Source organism: Hydra vulgaris, chromosome 08, assembly GCF_038396675.1.
Source record: "Hydra vulgaris chromosome 08, alternate assembly HydraT2T_AEP".
Classification (NCBI taxonomy): Eukaryota; Metazoa; Cnidaria; class Hydrozoa; order Anthoathecata; family Hydridae; genus Hydra; species Hydra vulgaris.
Genome location: NC_088927.1, coordinates 31,702,216 through 31,718,151, shown reverse-complemented (window position 1 = coordinate 31,718,151; position 15,936 = coordinate 31,702,216). Strand labels below are relative to the sequence as shown.

Genomic DNA, 15,936 nt, shown 5'->3' with positions numbered 1-15,936 from the left:
AAAAAAGTTATTTTTAATGGAGCCGTAAAAAAACAACCTTAAAACATCTCCTCATTTTACAAAAAATTAAAGTTGTTAATATTAAATATGTCCTTAATTAACTTTACAAAAATTAGCTACCCCGAGCTGCCCCAAAAAAGAATTTGAGAGATTAAAAATATCATGTTATCTATCCAAAAATGCAATTTGATAAACTATTAATTCATTTAATAAGTGATCGTTAGTGAGAAAATAAAGTATTAAGTTAATATTATAAATAGATCCAACATGTAAAAGGTAGTCTATGTAAAAAACTTCAGGTCGATTTATTATTCCGTTCATCAAATATTTTATGACAATAAAGCATAAATGAAAGAACTTAAACGTGAGTATTTTAAGAAACGTAAGGAGTTCTAACTTTTAGATTTTCCTAGTTTTATAATATATATAAAAATTAGCAAAATCCAAACATTTTTTGTTTTTTCTGCTGATTTGAATCACAAACCTCTCGGCTCTGAGCCAGAATCTAACCACTACACCACAGGTGTTAAATGACTCTACTACTAACATAGAAGAAGAATTATAAGAATAATAGAAGAAGTTAATAATGATTAGAATAAAAAAATGATAATAAACTGCATCATTGAAAATTTGAAAAGAAAAAAAAAACTCTGTGAAACATATTAAAAAATATCTACTTATTCTTTACGATTTTTCCTTAAAAACTGATTTGAGCTTTTAAGAAGAGTTACGGGAGGGGAGGAAAAAGGAAAATTGACTTCCCCTAAGTTTTTTTGAGGACCTGATTTGTGTTTATATCTATATATACATTTTATTTCATTTGAATTTTGTTATAGTATTCGTTATTCAATTCACATCTCTTACTACCTATATCATTTCTTCAAAAATATTGGTGCTTTGGGTGAAGTTAGGGTTATGGCTATTTGTAGTGAAGTCCTTTTTTGCTGCAGTATGGAGCACGCGTAAATACCAGAGAAAACCATTAATGGCAATGATGTTTATATGACGGGAAAGTTCAGGGACCCATGTGTATATATATATATATATATATATATATATATATATATATATATATATATATATATATATATATATATGTATATATATATATATATATATATATATATATATATATATATATATATATATATATATATATATATATATAATTAGTAAAAAACACTTATCTAACTTTTATCTTCGACTTGAAGTTTCACCATTGCTGGATCATCAGGAAGAGTTACTAAATCTCAAAAAAATTTAATTTATAGAAAAAAATATTTTACAGGAAGTTATAAATTATTATAAAAATTTTTTAATTACTATATTTTTTTGTTAACAGGAAGTAATTATGAAATAATTTTCTTTGGAATGGGGATAGTTTAATTTGGTCATTTGTTTTTATAATTTTTTAAGAGGTATTTATTTCGTGCCTACATTTCCACAGTAAATAAAAAAACCGTTATATTTTTAAAAAACATAACGGGAGTTTTCCTCGCACATAACGGTTAATTGCCGTTATGTTTAATACTTAATATGTATGAAAATAACATAACGGTTTTAGCGTTATGTTTTTTCATAGCAAAATTGCCTTGAACATAACGGTTACATAACGCCAATTAGCCGTTATGTGAGAGAAAACTCCCGTTATATAACGCGTATTTTACCGTTATGTTTGAAACCTGATATAACGGGTACCCGTTACGTCAAATTATAATTATTTATTTTAAAGTAGGTTTTTTGAAACGCATGATTAATAGCAGAAACTGCTAAATAAACAAACAAACTAACCTTGAGCATTTTTTATGTTTATAAAAGTTAAATTAAAAAATAAAACAAATTTATGCAGTTTAATTTCCTAATATATTTATTTTAAATTATGTTTCATTATCGTGAAAATTATTTACAAAATAATTGAAGAAATTAACTTATTAACATTTATTAATTCAAAAATACTTCATATTGCTGTGAAAAGATTGCAAAAGAAATGTGCATTTTTTAGATAGTAAAGCCGATTGTCCAAAGCCGCAAATATCTTGCAAACAACCCAGAAGCTGCCCAAAACAAGAAGGATATGTCAAATCTAGCAAATAATAAACGGCCATCAAAACAACCACCATTTCACATGTACTGATCAAGGGCTGAGCATCCATCTCGACACCGCTACGACTCCTTACTCCATATTCCGTTTTATTATAGATAACTTGTGGACCATACAAGCTTGGCACTCTTAAGTATTCATGTATTGAATCACACTAAAATATTATAAATACAAAATAAGTAATGTAACCATAAAAAAAAAAAAAACTATTATTAATACATTAAATGGATTTGAATCAAGTTAAGTTTATATTTTATAGAACTGGCTTAATACCAAATAAAAAAAACAAATAAAACTTACATCAACTTTCATAAACAACTTATCAGTTGTCTTCTTAGAAATAAGTGATTTCTGGAGCAGCATTAAACTTTCAGTATGGGTTTGCGAATCAGGAGAAATCCAAACCAACATCTTTTGAATCTTAAGAGATGAGTCTTTAAAAATAGGGTACAAACGAATCGCTTCTTCCAGCATTAATCCAGGAGCATATGTAACTCTTTTTGGAAATACACTATAAGTCTTGTTATTAAAAAGATGTCTGTTAAGAATAGACAGTGTTGAAAGCGATGGCTTTTTCTTATTAAATTCATTCTAGGTGAAAGAAAGAGTTATATACATACTTTATTTTATAGCTATTTAATAAAATAAAGTAACGAGCTGACACCTAATATTAATCATAATATTTCTAAATTTTTTGCATCTAAGTTTACCTAATTAGACTATAACTTCTGATATTAGAATTAGAAATCATTTTTATACAAAAATTAATAAACACAGAAAAAATCTTTCTATAACATCTTGTAATAGCTGTTCTTTATCTACAACTGATTCGGACAAAATTGGATTTACTGCTTGGTCTCTATTATTGATGGAACTATTTACAACTGAAAAATGAGGAAATCACTTAACCTTTAAACTATGACATTTACTAAATTGTCTTTGTCGATAATTATTCGGCAACTTTTTGAACAAGAAATCCTAATAGAAAATTAGAAAATTAAATAATATGAATTAAACAATTTATGTATGCAGCAGCAAATTTGAAAATCTGAAGTAAAATATAAAAACGATGGAAAAGGAAAGAGATCAAAAAAGTATATTAAAATAATAAATATTACAAATTTTAATTAAAAAAATATTATAGTATCAAAGACGTGATTCTTACCCATTTATGGCTGTAAGAAGGATATAAAGAAATGCAAGTAGACTTTAACTTCGCAAAAAATATTTTTCGTAACAATATTCTATTTTATATATTACTATGATTAGGCACATATGAACAACAAAAAGCTAATAAACAAGACATTAGCTCTCTAGATATCACCTTATCTTCAATAGAAAACTTGCTGCTCAGAAATAGTTTTATGTGAGGTGGAAAAAAATCAATGAGAGTTTGTTTAATTTCACCATCAAAAGGGATTCTGTTAATCTAAAAATTTATTATTAATGTCAATATTAAAAACATAAAAGGAAAATTAAAAAACATTTAGTTTCATCTTGTGAAAATTGACGGAATAAAACATTTACAACTACTAAAGACAATGGTGTACACTGGATTTTTAGATGTTTGAGTTTTGACTTTTACAGGTATTGTGCAAACTTTTGTATGTTTATGCTTATATCAAAAAATAATGTTTTGCAAAGAATTGGGGTGATTGGAGCTTCGGAACAAAAAAACCTTAATTTTTGGGCCCATCTGGCCCTGAATGTGGGAGCAACAAGTTTATAAAATTTTTTTTTTTACTATTTTTATCTAAATTTATGTCCATCAACAAATTTCAAATTTCAAAAATAATCACTTATTTTTCAAAACCCCCCTCAATTTGAGGGGGCTGTAAACATTGCAGGGTCATAAAAACTAAACACTAAGAGATTATTGCATGAAACTTGAAATTTGTTGATGAACATGAATTTAGATAAAAATAGTAAAGGAAATATTTTATCAACTCGTTGCTGCCACATTAAGGGCTGGGTGGGCCCAAAAGGTTTTTTTAGGGTTTTTTTGTTCCCAAGCTCCAATCACCTTAATTCTTTGCAAAACATTCTTTTTTGACATAAGCATTAACATACAAAAGTTTGGAGTTTGCACAATGCTTGTAAGTGTCAAAACTCAAACATCTAAAATTCCAGTGTACACCACTGAAAGTTGACAAAATAAATAAAACAAATTTGACTAAAGCAACCATATTTATTGCAAATAATATAAACTTTGTATAAAATTAGTTTTCTTTCAATGCAACTATATGATAAGGACTGGCAATGCTGGGGGTACAACATAGAAAATATCCCCTTCTTTAAAACAAAATGCTGGCCAAGGAAAAGCTAAGCCTTCAGCTGCAATAGTTTTAAAAGGAACTGTGTCGTCCTCAACAGCAGTAAAAAAACCTCGTAACACATTGTAAGTAAGGCACTGAAACTGTGAGGTAATGAATGCTGTTTTTTCTCCTTTTACTTGTATTTCTTTAATAATATAAGCAGAAGATTGAAAACCATCATGAAACCATAAAGACGATTCAGGACAATATTTAATACCATTAATCCGGATGCAGGTAATAATATTTTTTTTTAAAGTAACTTGATTTAATTCACAAAGAACTCCATTATTAATTTCTCCAAAAGAATTATAAAAAGATGCAACAGTGTTTAAAACCATACTCTTCATAGCACTATAAGGCATATTTTTGAAGTTAAAATGCCTAATATTTTTTATTACTTGGTGTTTCCTCTCAAAAGCCATACACATGTGGTATCGTAGTGGACCAAATTGTCTGGATTGCTGAGGATAATGAATAAGAAAATGAAGCTTTGGTATAAACTTATCTGGATATAAATTCATAAAAAGAGTATGATGGGCTGCAATTGCTTCTTCTAAAGAGATGAAGTAAGCCTCAGTGGTAACTGGAGAGAGACACATTTGAAGAATATGCAGCAGCTTAATAAGACATAAGAAATGACAATCAATAGTGATACTTCTTAAAAAAATTGGTAAAATACGACAAATAGAAAGAACTTGAGCACTGCCAAATTTCCCCTTAATAACCAAATCAACTATTACAGGTGGTTTTTCACTGTCTTTTGGGTATTGAAACAATTTCACAAAATCGTTCAAGCTATCTATTGTAAAAAAACCTTTCAAAACCCCATGATTCAAGTAAAGTTCTATCTGCAAAGGTATTACACCTTCTAACAAATCATGCATTGGATCAAAAAGAACTTGCTAGTTCTTTTTGATCCAATGCATGATAGTTTTGACCATTTTAAACGTTCAACTCTGGGAAGACTAGGATTATCTAGTTCTTTGACTCTTATCTTGTGTTCCTCTAAATTCCTTACTTTACACTGAGAATGTTTATTATAAACTAACATTTCTGACCTGGTCGAATTACACACTCTACAGCACCTCACAACTTTCTTGCTAAAACCCTCTTTAAAACCAGCAATTGCATTGCAAGTTAATGAATCACCAATAAAGTGTTTTAACTTTACTATGAATTTTTTACCTTTAGCATTAGTTAAAGTTGAGGAATCAATCAATGATAGTTCATTTAGAGATTGTACCAAGTCAAGAAGAAGAGATTTCATAAAGCTTTTTACCTTAACAGATTTAGAACCAGTTATTGCTAAAGGGAATATTGAGAAAGATTTACTTAAACAGCATTGTGGAATGTTTAACAACTGAAAATATAAAACCCACAACTTGTGTTTTCCTCTAGATTTGCCTATTGGATTAGTTACACCTAAATCATCTGAATACAATGAGATAGATATTTCTGAAGAATACTCTAGAAACTTATCATATTCATTTGATGTAAAAATAAACTGAAGTATTTCTTTAAATGGAATAAAACATCCATGTAAACTATTTTTGGATACTAACTGAATTTGTGGCATTTTAAAAGCAGTTTGAAAATATCTTGTTCTAAAATATTCTGTTGATAGTTGTTTACAAATTGTAGAAATCTCTTCGTTTTGTGATTTATTATTAAAAATATTTTGCAAGTTTGAAAAAATAATGTTGACCACATTTTCAGAGCATCGATATTTATTGTTTACTTGTTTGAAAACTACAATTAGAACAAGATAAAATTACTTTTTGAGATGCAGGTGGTTCAGCACTTGATTTTGGTGGTTCAGCAACTTGTGCAGCAGTTAATAATAAACTTGAATTTTGCGATTTTGAAGACACATCTAAATCCTCAAGTACATCTTCTTCATAATTGGAGTCTTGGTAAAATGTAGATTCAGTTGGAAGTTGAGGAATAATGGATTGTTGGTTGTGAAAATCGAATGAAACAGGATCAGAGTAACTATCTACAGCAGAAAAAACAGCTTTAACAGGAGAAAATCCCTTTAAACTTTGAACAAAAGTGCTGAGCTCATTATTTTTTGCTACAGCTTCCACTTCCAGATTTTGTTCATTTAAAATAGCAACAAATGTTTCAGAATCGACTTCACATCCATTCCACATGATGCCACTTATATCACTGTCACCAAACTTCTTAGAAGCTAAAAAAGTATAATTTTAAATTAAAAAGCTCAACTATTGTTTTTGGCATATGTAATATTTTGAATATTATGAACTGTGAAGAACTTGAAGATTCATATAAAAAAAATGAAGATTAAATAAACAAAGAATCTGGATTAAAAAATAAGCTTACCATTAGTTAAAAAGTCTGCAATATTGCTATTACTAGCAAGAACAATTTTTCTTTCACCAAGATACTTGACAACAATAGCCTTTATCATTTTGAACTATTAATTATTGCAGTTATTATTACTTATAAAACTTAAATTATACAAATAGTATATTTAACATTATTTAACACTTGCAATATAAAACAAAATTAATTTTAAGAATAGTAATATGTAACAAATAGTAAGTATTAAATATAAATAGTAGTAAAGAACATTATTAAGCAACATACAAATACAGTGAACTCCCAATATCTTGAAGCCTCCAAAGGACCAAGAAAATAGTTGAATTAGCAATACTATTATATATATTTAATAATTGAAATATAATATCTATATATATATATATATATATATATATATATATATATATATATATATATATATATATATATATATATATATATATATATATATACATATACATATACATATACATATACATATATATATATATATATATATATATATATATATATATATATATATATATATATATATATATATATATATATATATATATATATATATATATATATATATACATATATATATATATATATATATATATATATATATATATACATTATTATTTTTATTATTATTATTATTGTTATTATTGTTATTATTATTATTATTATTACTAATTACTAAATAATAATAATGTAAACAAATATAAATACTAATCATTAACAACCCAAATGTTGTTTAAATGCTTGAGAAAATTAAATAAGAAAACTAAAATAGTAAAGACCTTACAAACAGAAATTGCAAAGATCCTTTAGATCCGCGCTGTTTTTTACTGATAAAATAATCTGTTTAACATAACGGTTAACCATAACGGTTAAAAATAAATTTACAAATGTTACCATACCACAGTGGGCCAGTAGGTGGACAAAATGGGAAAAATTTTAGTTGTCTAATCTTGAAAACCTATTTAATTTTAGTATCTACATATATTAGGAGAAATCTATTGATAATTTATTTATATTAAATCCCTTAGTTACCAGGACTCTAAGCATTTGAATATTGAGATAAAATAAAAAAATAAAAAAATTATAAATAAGTAATTAACGGTGACATCAACGTTGTGTTATATTTCAATTACATCTACGTTTTTGAAACAAAAAATTAGTACATGTTATTCTAGAGTATTTAGAGATAAGAAAAACCAATGTGTGAAATAAATTTGTCATAGCATGTTATCTCAGTTATACTTTGAAAATCACAGATTAAAAAAAAAATTTCTTAAGAAACTTATTTTTTACCGCACAATAACTAATAATTACCACAATTTGCCATGTGTTGTCTTATATTTATTTGAGCTATATGATGCTTCAATCGAGTTTTAATTGATTGCTCGTCCCCTTAAATCCCCGTTCAGATTTTATGTATGTTTTAACTTGGTTGCTATGGTACTAAATTTTGCATAGCAACAACTCATTTTTACATTAACGTTGTTTTAACAGTATTTTACTTGCGCTAAATACACAATATTGGGGGTATGTATTAAAATGAGATTCAGAATTCTTATGAGGTTAACTTTTTTTGGTTACTATGGATACCTTACTTTGCATAACATAGCAACAACATATTTTCGGTAGTTGTTAGTAATTTAATTACTAACACTGACAGTAATTTAATTACTTTTAATTTTAATTACTAACACTTGTAGTAACTTAATTACTAACAAGTATTAGTAGTCCAGGTGGCATATATATTATAACATTTTACTTTTAAATACAAAATACTTGTTACAATAATTATTTAGATATGGTTTTGTTAAACTTAGACATTCATAATTTTCTCCAAAAAAACAATCTTAGTATTTCAAAACAAAATATTACTGAAGGTATATTAAAATTTATTCAGCCAAAATTTGCTGATTTTAAAGACGTTGATTTTAGACATGCTGTTCAACGATTTGTTTACTTGTATAAAAAAAAGTGGAAATCTGCAAACTATACTGTGAAAAATTTTGAAAAGAAGTTTGTGAACTGGCTTAATGAATATTTAATTGTCAGAAAAAAAGACAATGAACCAACTGCAAGTAGACGTGGTCAAAAACCAGTTGCATTTGATAATAGTTCTAATAAAACTAAAAAACGGCGTGTATCTTGTTTAATTGAATCTCATTCATCCAATGAATTATTTTTTGCTGCTAATAAAAAATTTAGAGATGAATCTGTTGTTATTGCTGCCAAGAATGTTTTAAATATATCAAATACAGATAAAGCAACTAAATATTCAGCAGACGAAGCACTGGCTTTAATAATTGATGCAAGTCTGACAAAAGCTTCCTATCAATTGATTAGAAGCGGAGCCTTGGAGAAAGAATATAACATCTACCCCGCTTACAATGATGTCAGAGATGCAAAATTGAAATGTTATCCTGCAAACATAACAGTGGAGGACTATTCAGCTTCAGTTCCTTTAAAAGATTTAATGACTCATACTTTGCAAAGAATCTGTGCAGTTCAGGAACCTGTGCTAAGGCACTTGATATTGAACGACAAAGCAATAAAAACAATGACACCAACGTGTAAGGCTGGTTTTGATGGTGCTACTGGCCAAAGCATTTATAAACAAGTTTTATCAGAACCCGACATTAACAGAGATTTAAAGCGTGAAGAATCATTATTTATTACTTGTCTTGTCCCATTGGATTTGACTGGATTTAACAACAGCAACGAAAAGGTGCCTATTTGGAGAAATCAAAAGTCGTCCTCCACAGCCTATTGTAGACCCATAAGATTTGCATACAAAATGGAATCCAAGGAATCTGTGATTGAAGAAGATCAGTACATTAAAAGTGAGATAGAAAGCTTGGGTATGATTTTATTAGAGTTTTGCGGATCTTCTATTGAAGTGAATTGTATTATTGAACTTACAATGATTGATGGGAAGGTTCAAACAATACTATCTGAAAAAAATAACTCATACCAATGCTGTTCAGTGTGTGGTGTCTCTCCAAAAAATATGAATAGTCTTGATATCCTTAATATAGATTATACTAACAGAGAGTTCAAATATGGTCTTTCCAGTCTTCATGCATGGATTCGATTTTTTGAGATGTTATTGCACATTGCATATAAAAAAGAAACAAGAAAGTGGCAAGCAAGATCTAAAGAACACAAAGAAAAGGCATCTGTAGCTAAACAAAAGACTCAGACTGATTTTATGAACAAAATGGGCCTTGTTGTTGATTTCCCTAAAAGTGGTGGTTCTGGAACAAGTAATGATGGCAATACCTCAAGGCGTGCTTTTGCAGCATATGAACAAACATCTGAAATTCTGGGTATTGACCAAAACCTTATATTCAGATTTTACATTATCTTGGTAACGCTCTCTTCAGGATATGAAATAGACTGCTTAAAGTTCAAGGATTATTATTTTGACACTTTTAGACTATATGTGTCCCTTTATCCATGGTATTACATGGCTCAATCAGTTCACAAAGTATTGATACATAGACATGACATAATCAAAAGCCTTACATTATCCATCGGACTTATGTCAGAGGAAGCTCAAGAGGCTAGAAATAAAGACTTTAAATCTTATCGCGAAAATTTTAGCCGAAAAACATCCAGAAAAGCAACAAATACTGATCTTATCAATAGACTCCTAGTTTCCAGTGATCCTGTTATTTCATCATTGCGTAAAACAACATCACACCAAACAAATCATAAAGCATTTCCTTCAGATGTTTTACAATTACTTAAACAATCTTCAAACGATATTATTGTTTTATAATTTTTTGATGTAATTTAAAATTGATAACGTTTTCTTGCACTATTTTTTGCTTTTATTATTCCTAAAACATTACTTACCTAAATACTCAATTTTTATTCAATATAGGTGGGTCAAAAATCCGATAAGATATTCAAATATCAATTTACCACTTTGTAACTAAGGAAAGTATCCGGTAACTAAGCAATATAAGTATCCATAACAACTAAATTTAAAAAATTATCACTTTTGTAAGAAGTGTGATCTCATATTGGTACTCATGCCAAATTTAGTGAATATAGCACTTATAAAATATCTGCAGATAACAAAAGTAGGTTGTTGCTAAGCAAAATAAAGGTATCCATAGCAACGAAATAAAAAAATATTACCTTCATAAAAAGCGCAGACATCATATTAGTACTCATACTAATTTTAGTGAATATAGCTCTAATATTAAATTAGTTATGAATTTTGTCCAGTAAAAGTGCATTCTGGCCCACTGTGCATACGAATGATTTAGGCGTTATATCACTTTCAACATAATTTCAAGTTAACATAACGGTTAACATAACGCCAAAATTTTCGTTTACCGTTATGTAACCGTTATTTTAGCGTTATGTTTTTTGCTGTGTAGAAATTAATTCAGATTTTTTATTTAATAAATTTCCTGTAACTTCCCGTTAACAAAAAAATATAGTAATTAAAAATTTTTTATAATAATTTATAACTTCCTGTAAAATATTTTTTTCTATAAATTGAATTTTTATTTGAGATTTAGTAACTCTTCCTGATGATCCAGCAATGGTGAAACTTCAAGTCGAAGATAAAAGTTAGATAAGTGTTTTTTACTAATTAATTATTGCTCTGTTCTTTAAGAACATTGAGCACTCTATTTGTAAAATACACTAACATAATTTACATATATATATAAATATATATATATATATAAATATATATATGTAAATATATATATATATATATATATATATATATATATATAAATATATATATATGTATATATATATATATATATATATATATATATATATATATATATATATATATATATATATATATATATATATTATTGTATATATATATATATATGTATTATAATGTATGTGTATATATATACATACATATATATATACATATATATATTTATATATATATATACATATATATATATATATTTGTGTATATATATATATATATATATATATATATATATATATATACTATATATATATACATATATATATATATATATACAACCCTTAGATGTTGTCCGAAAGTTTTTTCGATATTTTGTTGACAAAAAGTAAAAATTAAAATGCAAGACCGGAATTTTTTTTTTTTAATAATGATAGACTGCCTGCCCCAACCAAACCCTCAGTCGATGTAGCAGCACTCCCTTGCGGGTCAGGCTATTTGTCAGTCGATGTAGCAGCACTCCCTTGCGAGTCAGGCTATTTGTCAGTCGATGTAGCAGCACTCCCTTGCGAGTCAGGCTATTTGTCAGTCGATGTAGCAGCACTCCCTTGCGAGTCAGGCTATAAGATAGTCGATGTAGCAACACTCCGCGCATGATTTACAGAAAAAAAATAAAAATAAAAACATTTTATTAAAAAAAATAAAAATAAAAACATTTTATTAAAAAAAATAAAAATAAAAACTTTGTTTATATTGTTAAAAACATTCAAAATGTTATAAAAACATTCAGAATGTTTTTAAAAACATTCTGGTCAATTAAATTTGCGTTTTTGTGGTTTTTTTAAAAAACGATTAATTTGTAATTAAATTAATGGTTTTTACTTTCGTCCAACACGGAAATGTTGGACGAAAGTCAAAAGTAATTAAAAGTGACGTATGTGTTGGCGTAAGAATCACTTTTTTCCTTCCGCTCTTCCTAAAGCCAACAAACTATAGATCTATATATATATATATATATATATATATATACAAATATATATATATATATATATATATATATAATATATATATATATATATATATATATATATATATATATATATGGTTATTTCCACGATGGAAGAGATAAATTTCGAGTTTAAACTTTTTTTTTTTCAAAAAACTTTTTTTCTTTAATTGTAGTTTAAACACTGAACCCATCAACGGGACAATTAGCGGGATCATCAACGGGACAATAAGCGTTTTTTAATATTTTTAATTTTTAATAGCGTGGTAAGGAGGTCAAAATCTCGGGTTTGGGTAACAACATCAGTTTTTACCATGTCTAATAACATCTGTCCAACAACATCTGTAAATACAATGAACTATAATAACGTCTGTCCAACAACATCTGAAAATTTATTGATGTCTAACAACATCTGCGCAAAAATTAAATGAGTATTACAGATGTAGTTACGTCTTTTAAATCATCAAAGTGTTATAACATCTGTGCAACTACATCTGTGAATTCTACAGATTTAGTTACATCTTTTAAATTATCAAAGTGTAATAACATCTGTTTAACTATATCTGTGGATTCTACATCTGTAGAATCCAAGATTAACTACATCTGTGGATTCTACATCTGTAGAATTCACAGATTAACTACATCTGTGGATTCTACATCTGTAGAATCCACAATTTAAAAGATGTAGTTACATCTTTTAAATTATCAAAGTATAATAACATCTTTTCAACAACATCTGTGAATTTTAAAAAATATTAACAAATAATGCATTATTTTAACCAGATAAAGTTACATATAGAAATTTTTTCATATGTAACTACATCTGGGAAAAAATGTTAACTTATAAGCATTAAATTTTAACCAGATGTTGTTACATACAGAAATTTTTTCAGATGCAAATACATCTGGAAAAAATATTTTAACCAGATGTTGTTACATATAGGAATTTTTTCAGATGTAACTACATCTGGAGAAAATTCACTTTAATGGATTTGGAGAAAAGTTACCAGATGCTGTTACCTCTTCCTAAAGATGCTATTAGGAGTTATTGAATTTTCAGATGATATTGGACAGATGTTATTAGAGGAAAAAAAAAATACTGATGATATTAGACTACTCCACAGATGTTGTCGGACAGATGTAGTAATCTTTTACCAAAATATCATCCAAATGTTCAGATTTCGTTGTGGGTTTTGGTCAAATAAGTTTTGCATTTTAGTATTGTAAAGGGCAATTTGTATATATTTGTAAATAATTAGATTTATGTTGGCATTTTCTTATAAAGTTGTAAATTTTTAAGAAATGGAATCAAAATTAAAAGTAAGAAAAAAACGTTATGCAGAATATCAAGCTAATTATGTTTCTCGGAATGCTGATAAAAAGAAAGAAATGTCAAGAGTAAGATCTAAGAGACATCAATAAAAATTGAAAACCGATCCTAATAAAAAAGCAGCTTATGCTGTAAAAGCAAAATTAAGAGTTGTAAAAAGTCGCGCTCTAAAAAGAAAACTTTTAAATCAATCTCAAAGACTAAGCTCATTTTTTAAAAACGTTCAGCAAAAAAGAAAACCAACTTCAAAAAAGAAACAATCTGAAATTCTTTTTATTCTTTTAAATAGCTCTGCTTGTAAAGATAATTCGGGTCTACCTCCCGCATGTTCAAAGCTGTATGGTCTTTCTGAAAGCGATGTTTTAGCAGTTGTAAAGTTTTATAATGAAGATGAAGTTTCCCAAATATCAACAAACAAAAAAGATGTCACTTGAATTCAATTATCTGATGGAAAAACAAACAATATTCCAAAACATTATGTATATTATACGCTAAAAGAAGATTTCGAGTTATTCAAGGAAAAGCATCAGCACATAAAAATTGGACTCAGCAAATTTTGGGATCTTTGTCCACGCAATGTGAAATCTGTTACAAAATTTCCGCGTAATTTTGTGTTTGTGGTTTGCATGAAAACATACAATTTGCCTTAGATGCATTAAAAAAATCAATTCAAGCGTCTTCAATCAAAGTTGGATCTGAAATGATAAATAACTTTGTTTATGAACCGTACTCATATGATTGTGCCTATGATAAATGCGTTGCATGCAAAGGTATGAAACAGTTTGATAAACACTTGCAAACTGTTAATACATTTGGTTTCGAAGTATTCTGGGACGAGTGGAGAAAGCCTAAATAATATGCAAACATCGAAAAAATTTCAAAGAAGTCTACTGTAACAAAACTCATCCAACACATATCAGCGATGCGTGACAAGTTCGTCAAACACGCATTTGTAAAGAAAAATCAATCAACAATTTTTAATAAACTGAAGGAGGTTTCGATGAGTGTTAATTCTGAAATTGCGGTAATCCAAGTTGACTGGGCTGAAAACGCTAGGTGTTTCTATCATAATGAGCCACAAGCGGCTCATTTTGGTCAAAATTAAGTTTCTATCATGACCCTAGCAGTCTGGAACATTGAGTTAAAAACATTTGCCATAGTTTCAGATTCAACTGATCATACTAAGTCTTCCGTTATACCGTACATTGACAAAATCCTTCACTTTATTCCTGATCAAGTCAAAGAAGTACACATGTTCAGCGATAATGCCACTTCTCAGTTCAAAAACAAAAGCATTATGGCTGCAATGGTTGTGTTTGAAAAACGTTTTCATAAAAAATTCTTCTGGCATTTCTTTGCAGCGATGCACGGGAAAGGAGTGGTTGACGGAATAGGAGCTACTGTTGAGCGAATCGCAGCCCTGAGAGTTAAAACTAGTCAATACGAAATCAGGTCAGCAGCAGATTTTGCGTTAGCATTACAAGATTTGCAAATATCTGTAATTCACATGTCAGAAAACGATACAAGACAACAACAAAATGAACTTGGATTCAGTTCAATTTTAAGTTATTTAAGAAAAATCAAAGGTATATCAAAATCACATTATTTTTATGTTCAGAATGATAACGTTGTTCCGATGCTATTTTCACCTGAGTATAATTAAAATTTATTACAAAATAACAAAACTTTTTAAAATGATTTTAATTTCGTCTTTTTGTTTCGTTACTGAACGTTGCGTCACTGAACTGATAGTTTTTTTTCTGTAAAATAAAACGATATGAAAACTTTATTGTTTGTGGCTTTTTTTATGACTACCTTATTGCCAAATGAATAAATTACAACAAAAAAATCTAATAAGTCAAGCAAGAATTAAAATTTCAGCAAAAACTCCATTTAAAAGTATCCTGATAAAAATTTTCACTGAACTCATGTTTTAATTTTTGCTATGTGCCAGTGTTATGTTAATACAATTGTGTTTAATTTATATTATAAAATTTTAATTCAAGAATAATTTAGAGTAATAAAAAATTATTTTTAAGTTATAAAAATATTTTTACTAAAGAAAATATCTCCGCATGATGCGTCAGTGAACTATGGAATTAGCCATATAAATAAATAAATAAATATATATATATATATATATAT

General features: G+C 27.7%; 1 protein-coding gene across 2 annotated transcripts; it reads right to left on the bottom strand.

The window, feature by feature from the left end:
- Nucleotides 1-1,840: 1,840 nt before the first annotated feature.
- On the bottom strand, nucleotides 1,841-7,128 carry LOC136083757 (uncharacterized). Of its 2 annotated transcripts, XM_065803418.1 has the most exons (5): nucleotides 7,027-7,128; nucleotides 6,760-6,853; nucleotides 6,192-6,607; nucleotides 2,402-2,692; nucleotides 1,841-2,255 (listed from the first exon to the last, which is right to left on the bottom strand). In XM_065803418.1, exons 2-5 carry the CDS (start codon nucleotides 6,845-6,847, stop codon nucleotides 1,947-1,949), a joined length of 1,104 nt encoding a protein of 367 aa, XP_065659490.1. In that variant the 5' UTR covers nucleotides 6,848-6,853; nucleotides 7,027-7,128; the 3' UTR covers nucleotides 1,841-1,946. The 2 variants fall into 2 exon arrangements, with proteins under 2 accessions (XP_065659490.1, XP_065659489.1); XM_065803417.1 differs by lacking the exon at nucleotides 7,027-7,128 and having other exon boundaries at nucleotides 6,760-6,968.
- Between the last annotated feature and the right edge of the window lie 8,808 nt (nucleotides 7,129-15,936).